This window comes from Thermobia domestica, chromosome 13, assembly GCF_964235325.1.
Source record: "Thermobia domestica chromosome 13, izTheDome1.hap1.1, whole genome shotgun sequence".
Lineage (NCBI taxonomy): Eukaryota > Metazoa > Arthropoda > Insecta > Zygentoma > Lepismatidae > Thermobia > Thermobia domestica.
Genome location: NC_137466.1, coordinates 127,244,219 through 127,265,421, shown reverse-complemented (window position 1 = coordinate 127,265,421; position 21,203 = coordinate 127,244,219). Strand labels below are relative to the sequence as shown.

Below are 21,203 nucleotides of genomic sequence, written 5' to 3'. Positions count from 1 at the left end.
GTAGAAGTTACAAATTTCACTGTTAAGTGATAGCAAACCTTCTCCAACAGCTGACATCTACCGGACGAAATTGAAAATTCTAGTGCGTGATCCATTTTACTATCTACTCAACTTTATTTTCTCCTTATTTCAAACTATTTTTAAATAGTATTTTTTTTTATCTTGTACCTTTCGTTATACAGAATTTGGTTGAATGTGTTCAATTCGAAAACAAAAATAATTGGTTAGATTACAGTTTATCATTCCTTTGAGCCCTGAGGCTAAATGAGATGTGGACCTACAGCTAATCCGAACTACATGATTTCCCGCCGGGAATTGAACCCAGATCTACTGTGCCGAAGACGCGTACGCTAAAATATTAAAAATAATTTTTACTATGTTATTTATTTAACTATGTCACCATGGTATAAGCCTTCCTATGAGAACTACTTAACATTTATTTCAGTTATTGCTACGTGTCTACATACCATTCATCAACATACACACCAGACTGATAACTCGTCAGGCTAGCTTATTACAATTTACATTAAATTCAGCAACAAGTGGAAATTCTTTTTTGTAGTTTTTAATTTATTCAATGGATTTAACACGAATCATTTATTCTGTGAAGTTTCTATGAAAGTAACGGCAATACAACTTAAATGGGTTTTGATGTTTTAACCGTATTTTATTTACTTCTATTGCAATTTCGCTGACTTTAGGTAACAGTTTTCGTTTCCCAAAGCTTCAGTGAAATGGGGTATAAAAGTAAAACAAAATAAAACACAATAAAAATCCCGAAAAACATTTCAATTTGTTTATGCATTTGTTTTCAATACACTTTCGTGTCTGATCACTTTTTCTAGTGCTGTAGCCGAAGTATTTTTCAGCTCGTAACAAGGATTATAAGTTCTCTTCTCTTCCACAGTATTTTTGTCCTGTTTTGAGATTTTTGTACTTGTTTTTCACTTCTATTTTAATTACTTGTCTGTGTTCCTTTTTTTAAACATTTTTCATCAAATAGTTCATCCAAATTAAAGATTCAAGTATAGTATTTGATCCTTAATCTTTATTATTATTACTATTATTATTATTATTATTATTATTATTATTATTATTATTATTATTATTATTATTATTATTATTATTATTTAAGAGTTTGGCGTGTTATCTAACTTGAAGTGTAAAAATCGTAGCTCTGGTTTGGTTAAGGGTACAAAAATATTTCTATGGCGCCTACAGCCTAGATGATTTGTTTCTGGCTTTACAATTGTCACATTTTATCTGCATTGGCCAACTTTCTCGAATCTTCTAGTTACTGCTCCGGTACGTAGTTTCAGTATCCCTGCTCTTTATAACCTTACTGTTTGAGCAAGTTTTGCAGATCTCGTGGAGTTGTAAGATGTTTTATGAGATGACCGTTTTAGACACGTGCTTTCTCTTGTGGGATGGTCCTATTAAGAGATTTTTCACAGGGGAAAGTTAAGAATTTTTACACACCCGTAAAGTATGTTCTGCTCTTACATTGATACGATGCCTGCCCATACTAGCAGTATGAAACATCTATTTACCCGAGACGATGAGACTTATAATCTTGAAATGTTTTTTTATGTATGGAGAAAAAAATAGAAGTTACCCGCCTTTTCTCGTTTAAGATGAAATTTCCGGAAACCCTGTGATATATGCCGATTTGCTTTGAATGAGAAGTTTATGCATCAAGTCTCATCTTCCTAACATACCTATACCTAATCTAAGAAGATTTCGAGATATGGCCATTTTATTTCAATAATTGCGAAGGCCCACCCGTTTTTGTTCTAATCTCTTTCTTCTCTTCCCATACACCAAATTTCATGTCTCTATCCTTCGGAGATTCAAAGATACGAACATTGTTCAACATTGATTGCCTTCCATATTTACCTCACTCACTCACTCAAAACTTCTTGGTGGTTTCAGTGTCTTGGTAGTCGAACAGTTAGGGTGGGCCTGCCTGTAGTGCTCACGAATTTAATCCTAGGTAGGAACGGATGTCACAGTGTTGATTCAGTATTAATTGCTCCATAGTTACTCAAGTGTGGAGATACTTGACCTAACAGAGCTCTCCTCGCTAATTTGGTCACTAGCGCGTGCGCCTTTGATGTACATGATCCTGGATTCGATTCCCGATGGGAGAGCATTATTAACTCTGAACGAATTACGGTAGTTGTGATTCTGCCTTAAACTCTGTGTCCATGTTTCATATAGCCTCAGTGCTGAAAAGGGAAGCTACATTCCAACCAACAACGACGAGAGCAACGTAAATTAAGAGGTAGAGGGCGTTGATGTAGAAAGCAAAAAATACTTGTGCTGGAAATTTATATTCTATTACACGCTGACTGGTTGAATGTACGTCACCTGGTAGATTACACTGGGGAACATTTTTTAAAAAGTTTTCTGTTACATGAGATGTCTCAACTGTTTCAATATGTTTTTTTGCCAACTGAATCGAAATCTGGAATCCGTTTCCCTGTGCATGCCATAGTTTCCATGCAATTTGAAACTTCTGTATTTTGTAGAGAAGGTCATAATTTATTTATATTTTGCATTTGTTTTCAATTAAACATATTCTACCAATAGAACATATATTCACAATATTGATGTTTCTTCTATTCTGTGTTCCAGATTATAGAGTGACATCTACAGGTAGGCAGAATTGTGTAAATAAACCTGACGTATTTTGTTACTATGTGGCTACTACACAATTCCCCGCCAAAGGCGCAATATAACATCGTTATTTAGGCGTGTCTATAGAACGTCTTTTAATTAAAATATATAGTTTTGCTAAGCAAATAATTAGTTTATATTTAATTATAACAAAGCAAAGCTTTTACTTATGAAGAATATTGGCCAGAAAAACTTACATTCTATTTTGTATGCGAGTATTGCCTCAGCAATTCGACCGATCCCTCACTCGTATGAACTCCCGGTTCCAGTTTGTATTGGTTTCGACTCTTCTGAAGATGAAGAAAGTAAAAGGGAGGGTAATCACACGGCTTGTGATAAGATACATAAAAAACGGCTATGGAATCCGAAGACTCATCTGACACTAGACAGTCACCTACACCTCAGTAGTTCATCCAGCCTGAATTGAATGACTTAGTGCGCGATTTGGGTCTCTCCAAGAAAGCTCCTGAGCTATTAACTTCCAGCTTGTGAGGAGAAAAAGATCTGTTGCATCATTCGGCACGAGCGGGAAAAGGGGTTCGTAGACTACTTTTCTGAAAACAACAACTTTGTTTACTGCCATGAAATCCCAGACCTTCTAACTGAATTAGGTGTTTCCTCTTATAGTTCAACATAATGGAGGTTATTTATCGATAGTTCGAAGCGCAGTCTCAAGTGTGTTCTTTTGCACAACGATAATGCTTTCGGACCCGTTCCCATTGGTCACTCGGTGCATTTGCTAGAAGAACATAATATTAAACTTGCGATTGAACTACTCAAGTACGAGGAGCATAACAGGACCATCTGTATTGATCTCAAAATGGTCAACTTTTTACTTGGACAACAGAAAGGTTTCACAAAGTATCCGTGCTATCTACGTATATGGGACAGCTGAGCTCAAGAACTGCACTAGACACAAAAAATAGCCTGTCCATGAAGCTCTGAAAGTAGGAATGCCAAACATTGTGAATGAACCAATTGTCAGCCGAGATAGGATCATCCCCCCTTCCCACTCTACATCAAGTTTGGCTTGATGAAACAGTTCGTGAAGGCACGAAATACTGATTGTGACTGCTTTCAGTATCTAATTTCTAAATCCCCTGCTTTGTCTTACGAGAAGATCAAAGCAGGAGTGTTCGATGGATATCAAATTTGTGTTCTTTTGCGTGATGAGGAATTTGCCAAGAAGATGAACTTAAAGGAGGAGGCAGCATGGCTGTCTTTCGTGGAAGTTATAAAGAACTTTCTAGGCAAGAAAAAGTCGGATAACTATGAACTGCTGGTTAAGAGAATGTTATCCGCTTTTCGCGATCTTGGGTGTGAAGATTCATTTTCTATACAGTCACATTGATCAATTCTTTGAGAACCTTGGAGATTGTAGCGATGAACAAGGAGAGCATTTCCATCAAGATCTGAAGACGATGGGAGAGCGTTATCAAGTGCGATGGGATAAAAATATGTTGGCAGATTACTGCTGAAGTATCAAGCGAGAGTGCACCGTGGTTACCCATAAGCACAAGTTTTTGCCTCAATAGAAAGTGTTTGAACTTTCCATGATTTCATATGATTTTTTTGTATTACTGTGGCTTGTGTCTAGATAAATATGTTATTATCAGGAAAAAGGATTTAAATATATTTATATTATATGTAAGAGTGCGTGTGATTACACAGACAAATACTTTCGTATAAGAATATAGGCATATCTAATCTGTAATGAATATTTATGAACTTTAAATGATCAATATAATCATTTTTCTAATACAAGTGGTCCTTATGTAGACGAATATGTCATTCTCACGTAAATGTCTTAAATTTACATTTGTACACTACTATATTGGGTTTGTACGTAACACCACTGAAATGTGCGTATTTCCAATTTTTGATGTAGCTATATTCTTTAATTTTGCAGGGCTTAATATCATTTTGTAAAGACGTGGATTGTATTCAGACAAATACATTAATTTCTGCGTAAATAATTATATTCATATTCATAGTGGGTGCATATGTAATACCTGGAAACAAATGCGTTTATTTTGCATCTGAATTGTCTTGCCAATGTGTTTGTTTTATTCCTATTTAGAGACTATATTACCAGATTTCTTAAAGTGCATTGCTGCACAATACGACAAGCTCCAATTGTAAAAAGTATAAATACTATAAATTTACATTATAGTAAAAAATATAAAACATTGAATAGCAAAACAAATAAAGCTTACACACAAAAATGAAGTTCATATTTGAAATCAGCACATCCAAATTACGGTAAACGAGGTGTTGGTATCAATGCAGCAAAAATGTTGTTCTCCAGTGTTATCTATTAAACATTTTGTTCTCGTATTATATATATCAAATACGCTTATAACAATATAATTACAACAGGCAGTAAATAATGTGGATTAATTTGGCGTCAAGGGAATTAAGTAACCAAAATGGTAGCGAAAAATACTTTTGGACACTTGGTAATACATATTGTCTATGCACGAGTGTTCCGCTGAATGATAATACGGGAGCAAAAGCGACACTCGTGTAGCCACTGAAATGCTAGGGCTCTTGTTAACCAACAGAACTGATGGACAGAGATTTACAGTCCGTACAGAGAATACAAATCCCTCTGCTCCTCGTGGAAACCATGCAACTGCTCATATCAATTGGATTATGCAATGTGCATTTCAACTAAAACTCAGACCTCATTTTTCCATATCTGACTTTCCACTTTGTATATCATCCGTTTCCTTTGTCGACGTTTTAAAATAATTATTCTTTTTTAACTACATAATTCCAACCTTGACATTACAAAGCGTCAGGTAATTAGATTTCGCTTTTTTTTTTAAAAAAAAAAGGCTTTTTTTTAGTTGCTTTACGCTAGAATTGTAAATTTATAGAAAGAATTATGTATGTGTTTCAAATGATACAGTTGAAAATCTTCAAGTGGTCGAACGCAGTAGCTGGTCTCCATTTTTATCCTCCATTTGTCGTAATTACAAAGAGACAATATAATTTGATTATATACTTATATATAGACCTATATAGAGGGTGTTTAGAAACAACACCGACAACGTTTGGGAGGTGATTCCTGACACCAAGATGAGACAAAAAAAAAATAGACCAACCTGAGTACACAAATGCTTCCTTTCGGAGTTATAGGCTGCTGAAAACATAAAAAATGAACTCTAAAGGTCCATAGCTTCAAAACTATGGGACCTACCATAGTAGTGACAAGACTTCACTTAGGAAGTAATATGTGCCCTATCCAAAAGTCCATGTTTCAGAATCCTAATGTTCTCACGCAACAAGTTTTATGGAGGAAGTTTGGCTACGGGCATATAATTTGAAGTACTCACCAACTACCTCTATAAAAATTATTGTGGAAGTACCGCAGGATTCTGAGACATGGATATTTGAGTAAGGGACATACTAGTTCCTAATTGAAGCCTTGACCCGACTACGGTAGGTCCCATAGTTTTGGAGCTATGGACTTTTAAAGTTAATTTTTCGAGTTTTCGGCATCCTATAACTCCGAAAGCAAGGATTTGTGCACCCAGGTTAATCTATATTATTTGTCTTATCTTGGTGTCAAGAATCACCTCCCAAACGTTGTCGGTGTTGTTTTTAAACACCCTCTATATATATTACACCCTGAGGTAGGCTGAAAAATATTGAGTCTTTTGTGTGTGAATGGCGGTAATGTTCCAAATCTCATGATATATTAATTACAGCGGGTTAAGCCCAACGTCATTCGAAGCTACGAGATGTGCAGAAAATTCTTATTATCAGACGTAAGGTATTGCAGCTTGAAGATGAGGGAATTTTCCGCAAATTCACTGCATTTTAAATTTTATTTCCATAAGGGCAGATTCGTGAATTAATTTGTGATATTTAAAGTCAAGATATATTATGAAACGCAACAGCTAAAAATGGTTCAATCGTTTCTGTTCTGGAAATTTTTGATGTCCAACATGCTCCTTCCAGTGGATGACAAATAACAAGAAAAGTGGACGATATTCTGACAGAAGTAGAGCAAAACCGCCAATTAAGCAGTCACGACATTGCCAATGATCTGAACATCGATTGTAAAACCATTTGTAGGACACTGACTATTTACTTCATTAAATTTCTATTTGCGAATCTCTACTGAAACGTAACAAACTCGAACCATTTCTGAACCTGTTTGTGACGAGTAATGAAAAGTGGAAAACCTACAGTAAAGGTGTACAAAAATGTCGTGGTGAAGAGAGAAGAAGCAAAGGTAAAACCCATACGAACGACTAGGAAGCTTACGCTGTGAAATTGGTGAGATTGAAAGGGGGTCGTGCATCGCGTAATTTACTTTTTTCCATCTATTGGACATTGGTATTATTTTTAATGTTTCGTTATTTAATTAAAATCGGTGTTACGTTTTAAATTGTTTACTAAAAGCAGCCAATTTTAAGAAATACGAAGTGAAGAATACTTTGTTTCTGGGTTTACGAATACTTGAAGGCTAATGCTGAAGTTATGTTCGGTAGGCGACGTATTCAATCAATTCTTTCATAGACTCCTACTTTCATTAATCAACAGTTTCCTTTAGTATAACGGACATAATCACAGGACGTAAATCTATACATTTCATTTCCATAGTTCTTTCTGAACGACAGAACACAGAATCTGGTACCCTATTCTAGCCCTAATTGTGAAATTTGCGTCGCATAGTCACGTTAAGTTAAATGGGTTAGAACTAGATTTTGAGCAGATGATATAATCAATCCTCTAAAAAGTTTGAGAATAATTTGATTGAAGAGCTGACAATGGCTGAATTTTCTTATAATATTCAACTCCTATATATTGAATTTATATAAATGCTTTTCACACTGAAACAAAAAACAAAATAACGGCGTCAAGCTCCAAATAATTTTAAAAAATAACTCTGCAAAATTATACTTACTTTTGAATATGAATTATTATTATTATTATTATTATTATTATTATTATTATTATTATTATTATTATTATTATTATTATTATTATTATTGAGTTGATTTTGTGTTTAACGTCCTCTTTTGGCAGCGATTCTATATGAGACGTGCACCTACTGATTATTGTGGAATCGGAACCACATGAGCTCCCGCCGGGAATCGAATCCGGGTCTCCGCTACGGCTCGTACGCTTACGGCTTAGCCATGGAGGGTCTTATTATTATTATTATTATTATTATTATTATTATTATTATTATTATTATTATGTACAGAGTTGAAAAACGCTCAACTGATCGTATCACAATTTTAAGGCTACGTGGAATTAGATAGATTAAATTCATTAATAAAGAGCTCATATTAGATAACATTGTTTTTAATAACATAAAAGTGTATTTTGCAATTAATTCCAAAGCTAAAATATTAATTTTGAAATTAAATCTAAAGAGGGCTGTGCACTCATTATAATTCTCGAACTGGTGCTTGAGTCCAGGAGCACCCATGTGGTCGGCGTTATTTTGATAAACAATCCCAAGCCCTACTTTTATCAGTTCATCGTTATTGTTGCTGCACGTAACTAACTCTATGGTCTATAGACGTTAAACTGAAAGATTTTAATTATTATTTTCATTTTTATGGTCTATAGGTTCCGAAGATTCAACGCTCAATTCACAAAAGCTCTCCATTGACTTTTGTCTTTAGCCAACCAAATGCGACTTCTATTTTGTATTTCTATTTCTGCGAGATCCATCTTAATATTGTTCATCCATCTGCGCTTAGGTATTCCTGGTGGTCTTTTTCCGAACAGATTTCCAGTTAAATTTCGAAAATGTTCCTATTTTCTTCCTATTTTCGTTACGTTATCTGTTTATCTAAAACTTCTAGCCTTAGTGATCTTAACAATGTTAGGTAAACGGAATAAATTATCCAGTTCCGTGTTGTGAAGTTTCTATCATTTCCCATTCCCCGTCCCTCTTGGACCTTAATACTTGCCTCAGGATTTTGTTTTCAAATATTTTCAGTCTGTATTCTTCTCTCTAAGTAAGCGACCATGTTTAACAGTCATACAGTCTGCTGTTATAATTTTATATATTTTAAATTTTATATTCTTCGACAAAATCCCCGTAGGTAAAAGAGTTTGGACTAATAATAACACTAGCTCACTGTTTTCACACTACACTTAATTTCTACTACTGTTTTTTTTATTTTTTTATCTTTAACTACTGTTTTTCTTATTCGTTTAGTATAACTATTTCGCTCGCATATGACCAATGTGAAACAATATTATCTCTACAGGTGAAATATTATTGTGAAAATATTATTGTCTTCCCCTTGATTTTGTTTATATTATTCTTATTAGTATTTTCTTTGGCACTAATTGAGATTATCTATTATTTTAACATTTTTTAAAAATTAAATATAAGTCGCAGACAATCATAATGAACCGTAATGAATAAAAACAATTACATGTGAAATGTAAACTTTGTACTCAATACAGTGCATGAAAATTAAATGAAAATCAGTACAAAAAATACAAACTCAATGCTAGATCTTCCTTGAACCTTACTCCTAGCACACTCCACTTCATGTTTTTACAGATTGGAATTTTCCTGAAAGCACAAGACCTCGGATCAAAACCTGATTTAGCAATTAGGATTGCACATTGCTTGTACGTACATCCTATCTTTCGTATGTATTATGTTGCGAAAGAATGTAAAGAAAAAAAATTTACAGCAGTGGCGGTTCCAAAGTTATAGAAGAGGGAAGTCACATCGAGGTGATGCTGATGATGGTGATGGCTTTAGTCCCTCTACTTCTGGTTTTTGGTTCTCTAGGGTAATTGTGTGTTATTATATTGCTTACTCCGTAATTTAATATGAGTCTTTGTTTTAATTTCAAGTATATTTTGTAATTGCATATTTGCCGGTACTTTGCCGTTTTCAGTTTACTATTTGAGCTGAAACAAATGAGTTATAGAGGAATTGAGGAACTCAGCATGGTCGCGAACATTAATGTGGTTCTTCGTAGAACAAATGCGATTGACTTTTGTACTTCTTCAAATTCCAAAATTGATGACAAAATTGAGATAATGTAAATCTATCCCTGACTTTCTGAAGGGCGTTTGTGTGTGGGCTTGGGAGGGAGTTGCAATATTCAAAACATTTCTGTGATTGTCACTAAATTAAAACCATTTTTTCTCTTTTAGTATATTTTCCTGTGACCAGCTCAAGACGATTCGTTTACATACGTATATTACTCTACTCAGTGTATTATCCTCCTGTAACGTGCGTTCCTGTCACTACGGCATGGCGCGTCCTCAGGTTGCGGATCGAGATTATGGTCTCTAGATACAAAAGATAGCTGCGAATATATTGAATAAGCAGTCGCAGATAAACGACCAGGGATAATACTCCAGCTGGAGGTTTGGCGTAAGACTAGTAACATCATTCTTAAAAAAAGCACTTGTTCAGAAACACTATCAATATTCTCAGACCAGGACTGATAACTTGGCACGGCCGCAGCAAAGTAAAATGGACATGAGATTTAGAACATGGAATATAAGAAGTCTTTATAGGGTAGGCACGCTAAAATCCGTAACGAATAAGTTGGGCAAATATATGCTGGATTAAGTAGAAGTTTAGGAAGTTGGATAGGAAGGAAAGGGAGCAGTAAAGTCCGGAAATGTTATGTTCTTTTACGGGGAAGGAAATAAAGTCACCAACTAGGAACAGGGTCTTTCGTTCCCACATGAATAATATAAGCAATTAAACGTATGAATTTGTTAATGATAGGTTCACTTTTATTACTCTTAAGGGTCGGTTGAGTGATATTATTGTTCTAAATGTGTATGCTCCAACAGATTATAAGGATGACAATATAAAGATAGCTTTTACGAAGAAGTAGAACAGGTATTTGACAAACTATCAAGATACTATATGAAAATTCTATTAGGGGGTTTCAACGTGAACATAACACGAGAGCATATTTTCAAACCTATTATAGAGAAGGAAAGTCTATACAAGGAAAGTAATGACAATGAGTCTAATGAACTTTGCAACATCCAAAGACCTTATCGTGAAGAGTACAAAATGCCCACATCATGACCTTGATAAATATACTAGGACCTCATTAGATGAAAAACACACAATCAAATTGATCATGTGTTAGTAGATAAGACAGTCTAGCATTACTGATGTTCGGTTGTTCAGAAGAGCTGACTGTGACATTGATCAATGATAGCAGTGATAATAAAGAGAGAGATTATCCTTGAATAAAGGAATTATTCAACATTTGAAAACAGGTAGTTTTAATTTAAAGAACTTAGAGGAGAGACAGGCAAGAGGGAATACCAGATTGAAGTGTTGAATAGATTCTCAGTTTTAGAAGGTATGGTGTGCACTAGTGTTAAGGATACTTATGTTGTAATTGGGAATAGCATTAAAATTTCAGCAAATGAAAAATTTAGGCACTCGGAAATACATAGGAACAAACCATTGCTCGACGGAATGCACTAACTAGCAAAGAAGAGAAAACATTCAAAACTGCGTTGCCTACAAAACCCCAACGGTATAACTACACAAAATTCCGTTGACATCAGCCGTCAAAGAGCAAAGACAATCGATTTTTTGAAAGCTAAAATTAATGAACTTGAAGATAATAAAAACAAGAACATTCAATACACGTATAAGGGCACTAACGAATTTAAAAAGGTTATCAACCTCGTGCTTGCCCGACGAAACAATTGTCAACAATACAGATAACATCTTGAATAGATGGACAGATTTCTTTGACAGTTTGCTTAACACGCAAGCAAAACTAATGTTCATAGGGAAAGGTAAGTGCACACAGCAGAATAGTATATTCAGGAGCCTAACCGAACAAAAGTAAAACTCGCTGTGAAGAAATTAAAGAAACATACATCTGTGGGTGTAGACAAAATTCCAGCTGAGTTAATTTTAGCTGGGGGGGGGGAATTGTGGAACAAGATACACAAATTCCTTCTCCTGATCTCGAACAAGAAGGAATTGCCACAAGAGTGGAAAGAATCATTGTTCCAATTCACAAGAAAACCAACAAAATTGATTGAAATAAATATCGAGGCATGTCTCTTCTGTCTGCCTATAAAATCCACTCAGACATTCTATTAGCAAGATTGATTCCATAAGCAGATGAAATTATTGGAGACTATGAGTGGGAATTTAGGCAAATCCATCAACTATCAGCCAGACCATTCGACAAATATTCGAAAATATATAGGAATACAATACTCCGGTACATCAGTTGTTTATTGATTTTAGAAAGATATTAGGTACATCAGTTATTTATTGATTTTAGAGTCCATTAAGAGTGTACAACATTCTTAAACACTGTAAAAAATAAAACAAGAATTAAACGCTTTTAGAACAGTTTTTGAAGAGAAAATTGATAAAAAAAAGTGTTTAAAAGTGTACTTTTCGTGTCCATAAAGCCTTAATCTCTAATAACAGTGTCTAGTGCGACATATTTAAAACACTTCTTTTCGGTAAAGACGTCGAAAACAAAGTTATGTCACATTCTGCAAATACATTTCGGACATACTTGGAAAAAACAATATCTAAAAGAAGTATGTGTCATCCGGAGGTTCAAAGGGAGTCGGTAATGTGTAAAGTGTTCCAACTGTGTGTAAAGGTTGTTTCCAAATATTTTGTAGCGCAGAATTTGGAATACCGAGAAAGCTAATTAGATTAATTAAGATGTGTTTAAATGAGTTCCAAAGTAAAGTCTGAGTATTCAAATTCTTGCCCACGAGCTTACACGTCAAGAATGTCCTGAAACAAGATATTGTCGCCATTATGATTTTTCTAGCTACCTCCTTTCAAATTGTTTTCTGTCTCTCTCATTTCAGCTGGGATTCATAATTAAAAGAAGTTTGTGCATGTATCTGAACAATTTGATACTTTTTCCGTTCTTTTTTCATTAATACATCAGAGGTTATAAGAGAATGAGAAACAAGATTCATGTGAAATGCACACACTATATTTTTCTTAAAATCATATATAGAAATTTAACTTATTTTCACTACATTTCTTAACTTCAATTTTGGAACGTTCGAAAGCTAGAATATTTCTATTGCCTAGTAGGTCCACAATACATTTCCTTTTCTTTCAGAATATACGAAATTAGGTATTGTTGTTAATAAACAAGAACATATTAAAAAAAAATGACCAACTTAATGTGCTTACACTTACATCGAAATATCAAATGTTTAGAATAGCGTAGCTTAAAAGTTGATATCCCAAATTGAACTTTGCAGCATAAAGGAAAACAATGATCGTGAATAGGGAAAATATCAAAAATATATCTAATTTACTTCCAGATCTCCATTCTCCTAGAGGCGGATTCATGAATTTTCTCAGGGGGGCACAGGTCGGAAAAATAAACTTAAAGACATTTTTGATATTTGGTTCGCTAAATAAAAATGTGGACTTAAGTGTTGCATAAGGGTAATACGTATTTATCTTCATATTGCTGAATTCAATGTTAGAGTAGAGATACACCCAAAATTTTAAACTTCTAAATAAACAGGCTAAATTTGGATAATTGCAATTAATGTTTAGAATCACATTTAAAATACTAAATTACCTTTATCTGAAATATTAAATCGTTGAGAATAATGATTTCTACTGCATACTTTGATCAAAAAATACTTTCATGCCAGAGAAGAAAATATTTCTTTAATTACCTCTGAACCACGTTGATATCTTTCGTCCTGCCAACAAAAACATTTCCACAGTTTCAAGTATTTCCAGAATAAAATTGAACATCTTCATGGCTTTCAGTTGTTCCTTAATACAAACTTCACATAACTTTAGAATTCACTCTTGTAAGATTAATTTCAGTGTACACACTGATGTAACTTATTGAAATAACGGTAGCACACTCAATTAAAAGTAAATTATTGTATACGAAGTTTAAGACGACAATAAAAAGCGAATCAACGCAAATATTACTTAAGTGTTTGTGAATTACTAATTTTTTCTAACAAAATGCATTATAAAGTTTTAAAAATACAAATTTGTTGAGAATGTAAACACAGGTTAAATAGATGAAATCCTTCTTTCGCCTATTTATACGCTATGCAGATCAAAGCACACTGCAAAGTAAATAAATTTATAATATTACTTTATAGGATTAAATGAAAGTTTATGTCATTTCGAAATGACACATAAGTCCTAAAACAACAATTTCTTGCTATTTTTTCTAAAGTGACTGCTATATCTTATAATTGTAGCAAACTAAAATTAATGGTCTCATTCATTCAACGGTTTCATTCAACGCAAAGCAACACATTTTTTGGTATTTTGTTTGCTACTACTTTGAGATCACAGAAGATTATGTAGGTGTAGTTCGAATTAGAATTTGCGGTTTTCTTCAGCATTTGGACTACATGAGATGTAGAGCTTCAATTTAATCTGGAATTCGAATCACATGAGCTTTCCTAAGAAATCGAATCAGGGTCTTCCGAGCTGAAGACGCACACGCTAACCGTATATTTAAGAGTGAACATCACGAAAGACAAAAGTGGCGGTGGAGAAAGAAAAATGGAAAGATTAGGCTATGTGAGGTTTGTCTCTGTCCAAATTCGTGTTGTTTTGATCAATGAATATCACTACGAACGCTTTGTTTAACTGTAATATTCGTATTTGCACCTTTCTTGCCACGATTTTTAAAATTTCTTCTAACACATCGGGCGCGATTTTCTTTGTTCCTTCTCGGAATGGGTTGGTTTCTTCAGCGTGTCCACACCAATTTATGTTATTAATAAAGTGATTTATCTAAAGAGTATCATCAAGAAAATAGCATAAAATACTTCTAGACTATAAAAGAATATCGCAATTTATATATTTCTAAGGAATTATTAATATATGCGCTTTACATGTAATTTTAAAAATGGAATGCTTTTTCTCTTGCCATATATATCGTCTATGTCAATCATACATGTTCTTAAAACAGCGTATACCTTGTGAAAACCTTAGGAAGACAACACTACTGAACTGCTTTATGTCAATATTAATAGGGCTTATTTCTTAATTAGCTGGCCTGAAACAATATTGTATAACTTGGAATATACACATTCATATATATATGTTTGAAATGAACTCCGCAAGTCTTTGACATTAGATAAGTCCATAATGGTTTTATCTTGTTTTGTTGTTAACTTCTTGCACAGTAATTACCTTTCTAATTATATTGCTTTTTTGTCTTTGCAGATGTGTCCTATAAGCCCAGACCACCAATCATAGAAGGTAAGTTCATTTATGCATATTTCTATAAGCTTTATGGGCATTTTATTATCTGTTACTTGGTTCGAAGTGTACCAAAGTGGATTAGTAGAGAATCGTTCCGATTAGTAACCATTAGTGATCTTTTTATTTTGTTTCTTTGGAATTTGCTATTATCTCCGTCCAAATTTTTAAAATTAGTCATCAACATTTTACGAACATATTTCCATAAATTTTCCAATGCATGTTGAAAATCGAGTATAGTTTAATCGAATTTATACAAACAGGACTTAGTGCTCGAAGATGGCACAGGAAGAACAAGGAATCAATCGATGCAAAATGATTTGAAGAATTTAAATATTTAAATATTTGCACAGCGCACTATCCTAGTCGGTAGAACTGAGAAAAAACGTTGAAATGAGTATAGCGCAAGCAAAGCAAGCACTCTATAGAAAGAAAGAAGTAATGATATTGAAGAACTTACCGATATAAATAGTAATGTAGTATTGAATGCTTGTGACATCAGAGTTTGCTGCTCCTCTTCTAGGTAACCAGACGGAAAAAAGAAAGGAACTGACAGAGTTTCTGGTAGGTGTATGTGACATACATTTATCAACAATTTTTCTCCTACCTTGTCTTCTCTTCACCTTTGCTCATTGTGTTTCTCTCTGCTTTTCTCTTGTTGCAAAAGCGCATTTTTTACATTATACTTCGCCCACTTGCTAATGACTATTAAGAAAGTAACGAAAGATTTATGGATGTTTATGAATGTGAGAAAACGTAGATTTGTATGAATAAGAAACATGGAAATCAGAATGATGAAAATTGAAGGCACTTAAAATGTAATATTGGCAGAGCTGTAGCTAGAGATTTCGGCGTCCGGGACAAAGTAGAATTCAGCCCTACACTCATTTCACCAAGATTTTTTTTTCGGTTTTTGTTGTTATGCTACGCTGAATTTTCATCAAGCTACTTTTTAGCAAGCATATATATACAGGATGGTGGTATATGGTAGTGATCAGTCTTTGAAAAAGACTAAATTCATTGGATTAAATTCTGATCCGTTATACCCATATTCTACAACTGCTTCAAGTTCGAAAATGTTATTATTTCCCTTGTTTACTTTCAATTTTAATATCCCCGCGCAAACAGCAGCTTGTTCGTGTCTCTTCAATCCTCTAATATTTCATACCTTCATTTCCACCGTTGTGATTACTCCGATTGGGTCGAAAAGCGAGATTAATTAACAAAAATCATCATCACCAAAACGCCGAACACGTATTTCAGATTTTGGTCGTTTCTGATTTTGAAAACGCTCCTGCGTACACTATAAGTCATTACTTGGTAGCATGTATATTACATCGTCATTAAGAAATCATACGTAATAACTTTAGGCAATAAGTAAAAAAAAAAAAAAAAAAAAAAAAAAACTTGTGACTCTTATTGAAACGTTTGGATTGCGAGCGTAGCGAGCAAGAAAATTTTTATCAAATTTTTACAAACCGAGAACAATATTGATTTAATAGGACACTAATACTCTTTCGGGCCGCTGCGCCGCGCCGTTTATTCATTTCCAACATTTTTTTCTTTGTTCTTGCTCGTTCGGTGCCCTTTTCTTATCAGCTTCCGGGGCAACCACCGCGCTTCCCCCGCCCCCAGAATACTTCTCTGAATATTGTAGAAGAATGTTACACGTATCATAGACAAGAGCGACAAGTAACAGAAACATATTGAAAGTTGTAAACAAAATCCAAACATTCTGGCCGTTAATAAGAGAAAGAAGAAATAGCAGGAATGGCCACTTTAAGCATTCTACTGGAAGGAAAAGTATAATAGAAAACTGGACCTGAAAGACTATGAACTGAGAAGAATCTTTGTTCTTGTTCTTGTTCTTGTTTTGAATAAACTTATATAAATGGTAAATACTGTACAATTATTGATGTAGTCAAGCAAATAATAAATCACAATAAATCAAAGCGGAATTTAAATATTAAAGATAAAACTTTACTTTGAATTTATTCACGGCGCTTTAATCACAATATTTAATAATTTCAGTGATCATTCGTTGTTTTATACACAGGTCGGTAATAAAGTTCACGTACTAATTTTGTAAACTGCCCAATTCCTCACTACTCTTCAATGTCCAATTCCTGCTAGAACCTACTGAAACTTGCTCTAGTCATTTGGCAGGATAGTTGCGGAGGATCGAATCCGAGAACTTCATTTATTCCAGCACTATATGAATATATAAATACTTCATTAAATTGCTATAAATACTACATATATAAATGAATGTGTGAATATATAAATGGAATTAGTATTTTATGCACCGACCCCTTTAATTCTACGTTTTGCATTGAAAGACTCTTGAAATTGTAGAAATTGTAAAAAACTTTGCCAATTCATATATTGGTATTTCAATGTCTCTTTAGAGTTTCGAATTTCTTTTATTGTTGATACATTCATTGTTTTCGTTATAAGTATTTGGCATTTTAATGAAACTTCCCTACTATATTTAACAGTAGTTTTGCTTGCTTTTTGAAAATTAACTTAAATTGCGAAATGAAATATAGCAATAAATTGGAATTCCTAGAATCACATGAAAGAGAAATCTTATTATATATCATTATTTCAAGCGTGTAAACTGAATGATACTTGAGTGAAATTACGGAACAAACCAACTTTTTCAATTTTGAAGCCTTTTTATGATTTGAGAAAAGTGAACGAGAGAAAGTATTTAACCATGATTATTCTCTTTTTTATTATTATTTAAAGAAAAAGGTTTTTTTTCTTTCCTACACTGCAGCACTTGCAAAGCAATTAGGAGAGATTTTGTTGAAACTGAAACTCGACTAGTGCAGAGAGTTTGGAGATGTTATTGACAACCGTTTTGTCTTCGTGGAACAGCAGTCAATATTAGAAACTTACTTAAGAAGTTTTTGGTGAAACCTGTTTGTAATTTACTTCGAGAACTAAAAGTGTTTCTTTCATTACTGTTTCCGCGAAAGTTTAACAATAACTCAAGATTTCTTGACATTTTAAAGCAAATATACTAACAAATACTGTTTCCTTATTAAGTTAGAATTTTTTGCAACTTTTAAATCATTGTGTTGTAGATATAATTAAATTATCTTTAGTACTTAGTTTCTTCTGGATAAAGTAAAGATATCTTTGGAGTGTTTTCTGAGCGGAAGATCACGGTTGAGTAGCACTCAATTCTGCAGCTCGACTCATGATTCAAGATATAATATAAATATACGTACGTACTATGGTTCTATATATATAATGTATATGCATATAGTTTAGCATAACGGTGCAAATACCAAGAAGTGGAAATCGTTTAACAAACTTCACAGTTCCACTAGAAGGGTAGGTATCTATATGTTAAACAAAAGGTTACAACACAACATTTACTATTCAATGCTATCAACTAAGGATACTACAGTATCACAAACACTCAATTTTTGGAGACCTATACAACAGTAATAGCTCAAGTCCTCCAAAATTTGTGTGTGAGTATTTCTGATGCTGTAGCGTCCTTTTGTTTGTAATGCTGAGTAATAAATGTGTTATTGTAAAGTTCATTTAAAATGTAAATGTGAAATGTGCAATAATCTGACGTAATTCCATTTTTAAAAAATCATCTATGTGTTGGGTTGTCAACACTGTGTTTCTTCTTTCATGAGCTGTAGGTAGTTGTTGAACACATACAGCTTCAGCATTTAGACACTTCAAGAAACAGTACACATTAGAATTTGACCTAGTGATTAGTGAATTGAGCCCACGGTTACATTCTTCAGTAACAGTATTCATTTTGTGCTCTTTATGTGAGCAGTTCCACATGAGATGGAAACAACGGGTTTGCTCAACTACTGTTACACAAAATATTTTGTATGGCTTTTCTTTGCTGTGGGTAGGTCTGGTAGCATCTGTCCATTATTTCTTATTTATTTTTGTAATGTTCTTTTTTATGGCTTCAAAGTTGTATAACGCAGGAGTACATTTTAGAGGTGGTTCAAAGCTTTTCGGTGGATACTATTCAATATAAGGATAAATTATGTTAAAATTTGTAAGAATGCCCCTAAAATTAGGCTAAATTTACGAAAAAAAGTCAGGATTTCGAGGGGGTCCGGACTACAGAACTTTTCCTACATACGTATCTGCATTGAAGATACAAAATTAAAACTGAATGTTTCTGCATATTATTGTCATAGCTATTTCTAACCTTTATAATCACTAGGATGTACACTAACCTTTAATACTAACCAGGGTGTTGGATTTTTCCAGCCGGAAACCATCCCTTGGGTATTTTGTGGGTAAAATCTACCTAAAACAACTCATAATTAAACCCCCCAAAAAACACCTCTAATAATATATACAGTAGCGGCGTTTGGATGTTAAAAGTGGGGGGGGGGCAAAGCATGATCTGAATATTTGTATATCAGTGTTAGTTTTCCTGGTTGCTTGTAACACTTAGTTTGACGAAAGGTTGTATAACTATTAGGATACTGTCTTTCTCAGTTAAAATAAAGTAGATCTTGTTTCATATTTTATTAAGTAAATTGACAAGAGCAACGCCAGTAGTTATTAGCCCTCTGTAGCCTTAAACAACGAAAGTGTAAGAAGAGATTTGATTCCTTGTTCATAAATATTTTAAAATTCTGTCTCGAAAATTGTGTGATCAGATTAGGAGCTTATTTAATAACAAATATCCAAAACAAATAAATGGAAGGATTAATATTAATCAAATAATCATAGTAATGAATAATGAGGCTTGTTTAGCAAAAGTTATATTGGAATTGGGAGTTAATGAACAACATATTTTTAATTCCATGCATGCTATTTACTCTTTGAGAGACAGTGAGTACTACAAGGATATGCTACGACGTTTAAAGAAGCTTCCCGAAACATGTTCGTTCCCATTAGGAACAGTTTTCACTTTCTTGGAATACGTCAAAACTCAACAATACTTAGAGTCACTCCATATTCCAATTATACAAAATAATCCTAAAACCTAGAATTATGTTGAATTCACTAAATTTAATTGTATATTAAAAAATGTATATGTACATCCCTAAACTCGCATATTAGACTGCAAAAAATTGGAAAAGGTACAAGTTTTCTTATTACTCTCTTTTTAATTACTATTTTTTTTTACTGAGATCCTTCGTAGCTAAGTGGTTAGCCTTTGACGTGGAAGAATCGGATCCGATTCCCGGCGGGAGCTCATGTGGTTCGGATTGCACGTAAATCACTAGGACCATGTCTCATATAGCCTCGCTGCTGAATAGGATATTAAACTCAAAAAAATCAAATCAAAATATTCCTTACTATTAGAAAGAAGAAAAGACATTTTAGGAACTTTGATGCTAGTGGTCTACTGGTCCCCGCTTAGTTGAATGTATGGGGAACATGTCCGCGACCGTTCGGTCTATTTGATGGACGGATTCCGCAAGAATGTAATGCACCTTGCCCGTGATTCCTCTATACGCTATTTTATGCACGTGCACATTGTGCACCGTCAGAATTTGTCCCCTAATTCTGACTCGCCTAAGCGATGTAACCCCATTCTCTGAGGGAGAGGGATACGCCCGCTGCGCAGCCAGACCGACGTCCTGAGTTCCTACCAGTTGACATACTGGTTGAGGCAGACTGCTAGCGAGTCAGACCTACCATGTTCTGCAGGCATGGCGCCCGAGCGTTTCAAGGCAAGCTCACCTCCCCCATACGCTCACCGTTACCCAGATTCCTGGGATTGGCTCCCGCTTGGAACCGAATCACACGGTGTGACCACAGCGCGGCAGAGTCCAACCCAAATTTGGTGCCCCAGGCAATGTCCGAGGGGACTTGTTTAATCCCGGCCCTGCCTACCTCTATCATTCAACTGGCAAACGCCTTGTCGTGTAGAGGTACCACGCACACGTCGAGATACTCCCGTATCTCATCCTGGACCCAATGGTACGTGTTAAATCACCATTTGAGTTTGGTGGCGGCCCATATTCCTCAGAGTTTCCTCCCTTTAGCAGGATCAGAACCGTTACCCAGATTCCTGGGACACTCCCCCCCGATAAGGTCATACAAGCGATACGGGACTTCCTCTCATTACGGTAGAGGTACACCGTACATTACCAGAGCCAATGACTGATGTAGATCGTTTGCTCAAAGACAGACATTGTCATTTGGGAGCCGTGTCTCCCCTGGTAGGCCCGCCCAAACAATACGGGGCTACCTATCTTCAACGTGTTTAGGTATCACGTACACATTGTAGCTAAGCTACTTTTCCGAATCACAATGGTACGTGTAAACCACCATT

At 34.5% G+C, this 21,203-nt stretch overlaps 1 protein-coding gene across 5 annotated transcripts in view; it reads left to right on the top strand.

Annotated features, from left to right (window-relative positions):
* Window positions 1–21,203, top strand: part of LOC145668491 (agrin-like) — a 1,085,796-nt gene that overhangs the window by 177,063 nt on the left and 887,530 nt on the right. For all 5 annotated transcript variants that reach the window (XM_081736441.1, XM_081736438.1, XM_081736440.1 and 2 more), the window contains one exon: window positions 14,879–14,914. Coding sequence is in view for 4 of the 5 variants with exons in the window: in XM_081736438.1 (XP_081592564.1) it covers window positions 14,879–14,914 (36 nt within the window). In the remaining variant the exon portion in view is untranslated. The remainder of the gene's footprint in view (window positions 1–14,878; window positions 14,915–21,203) is intronic.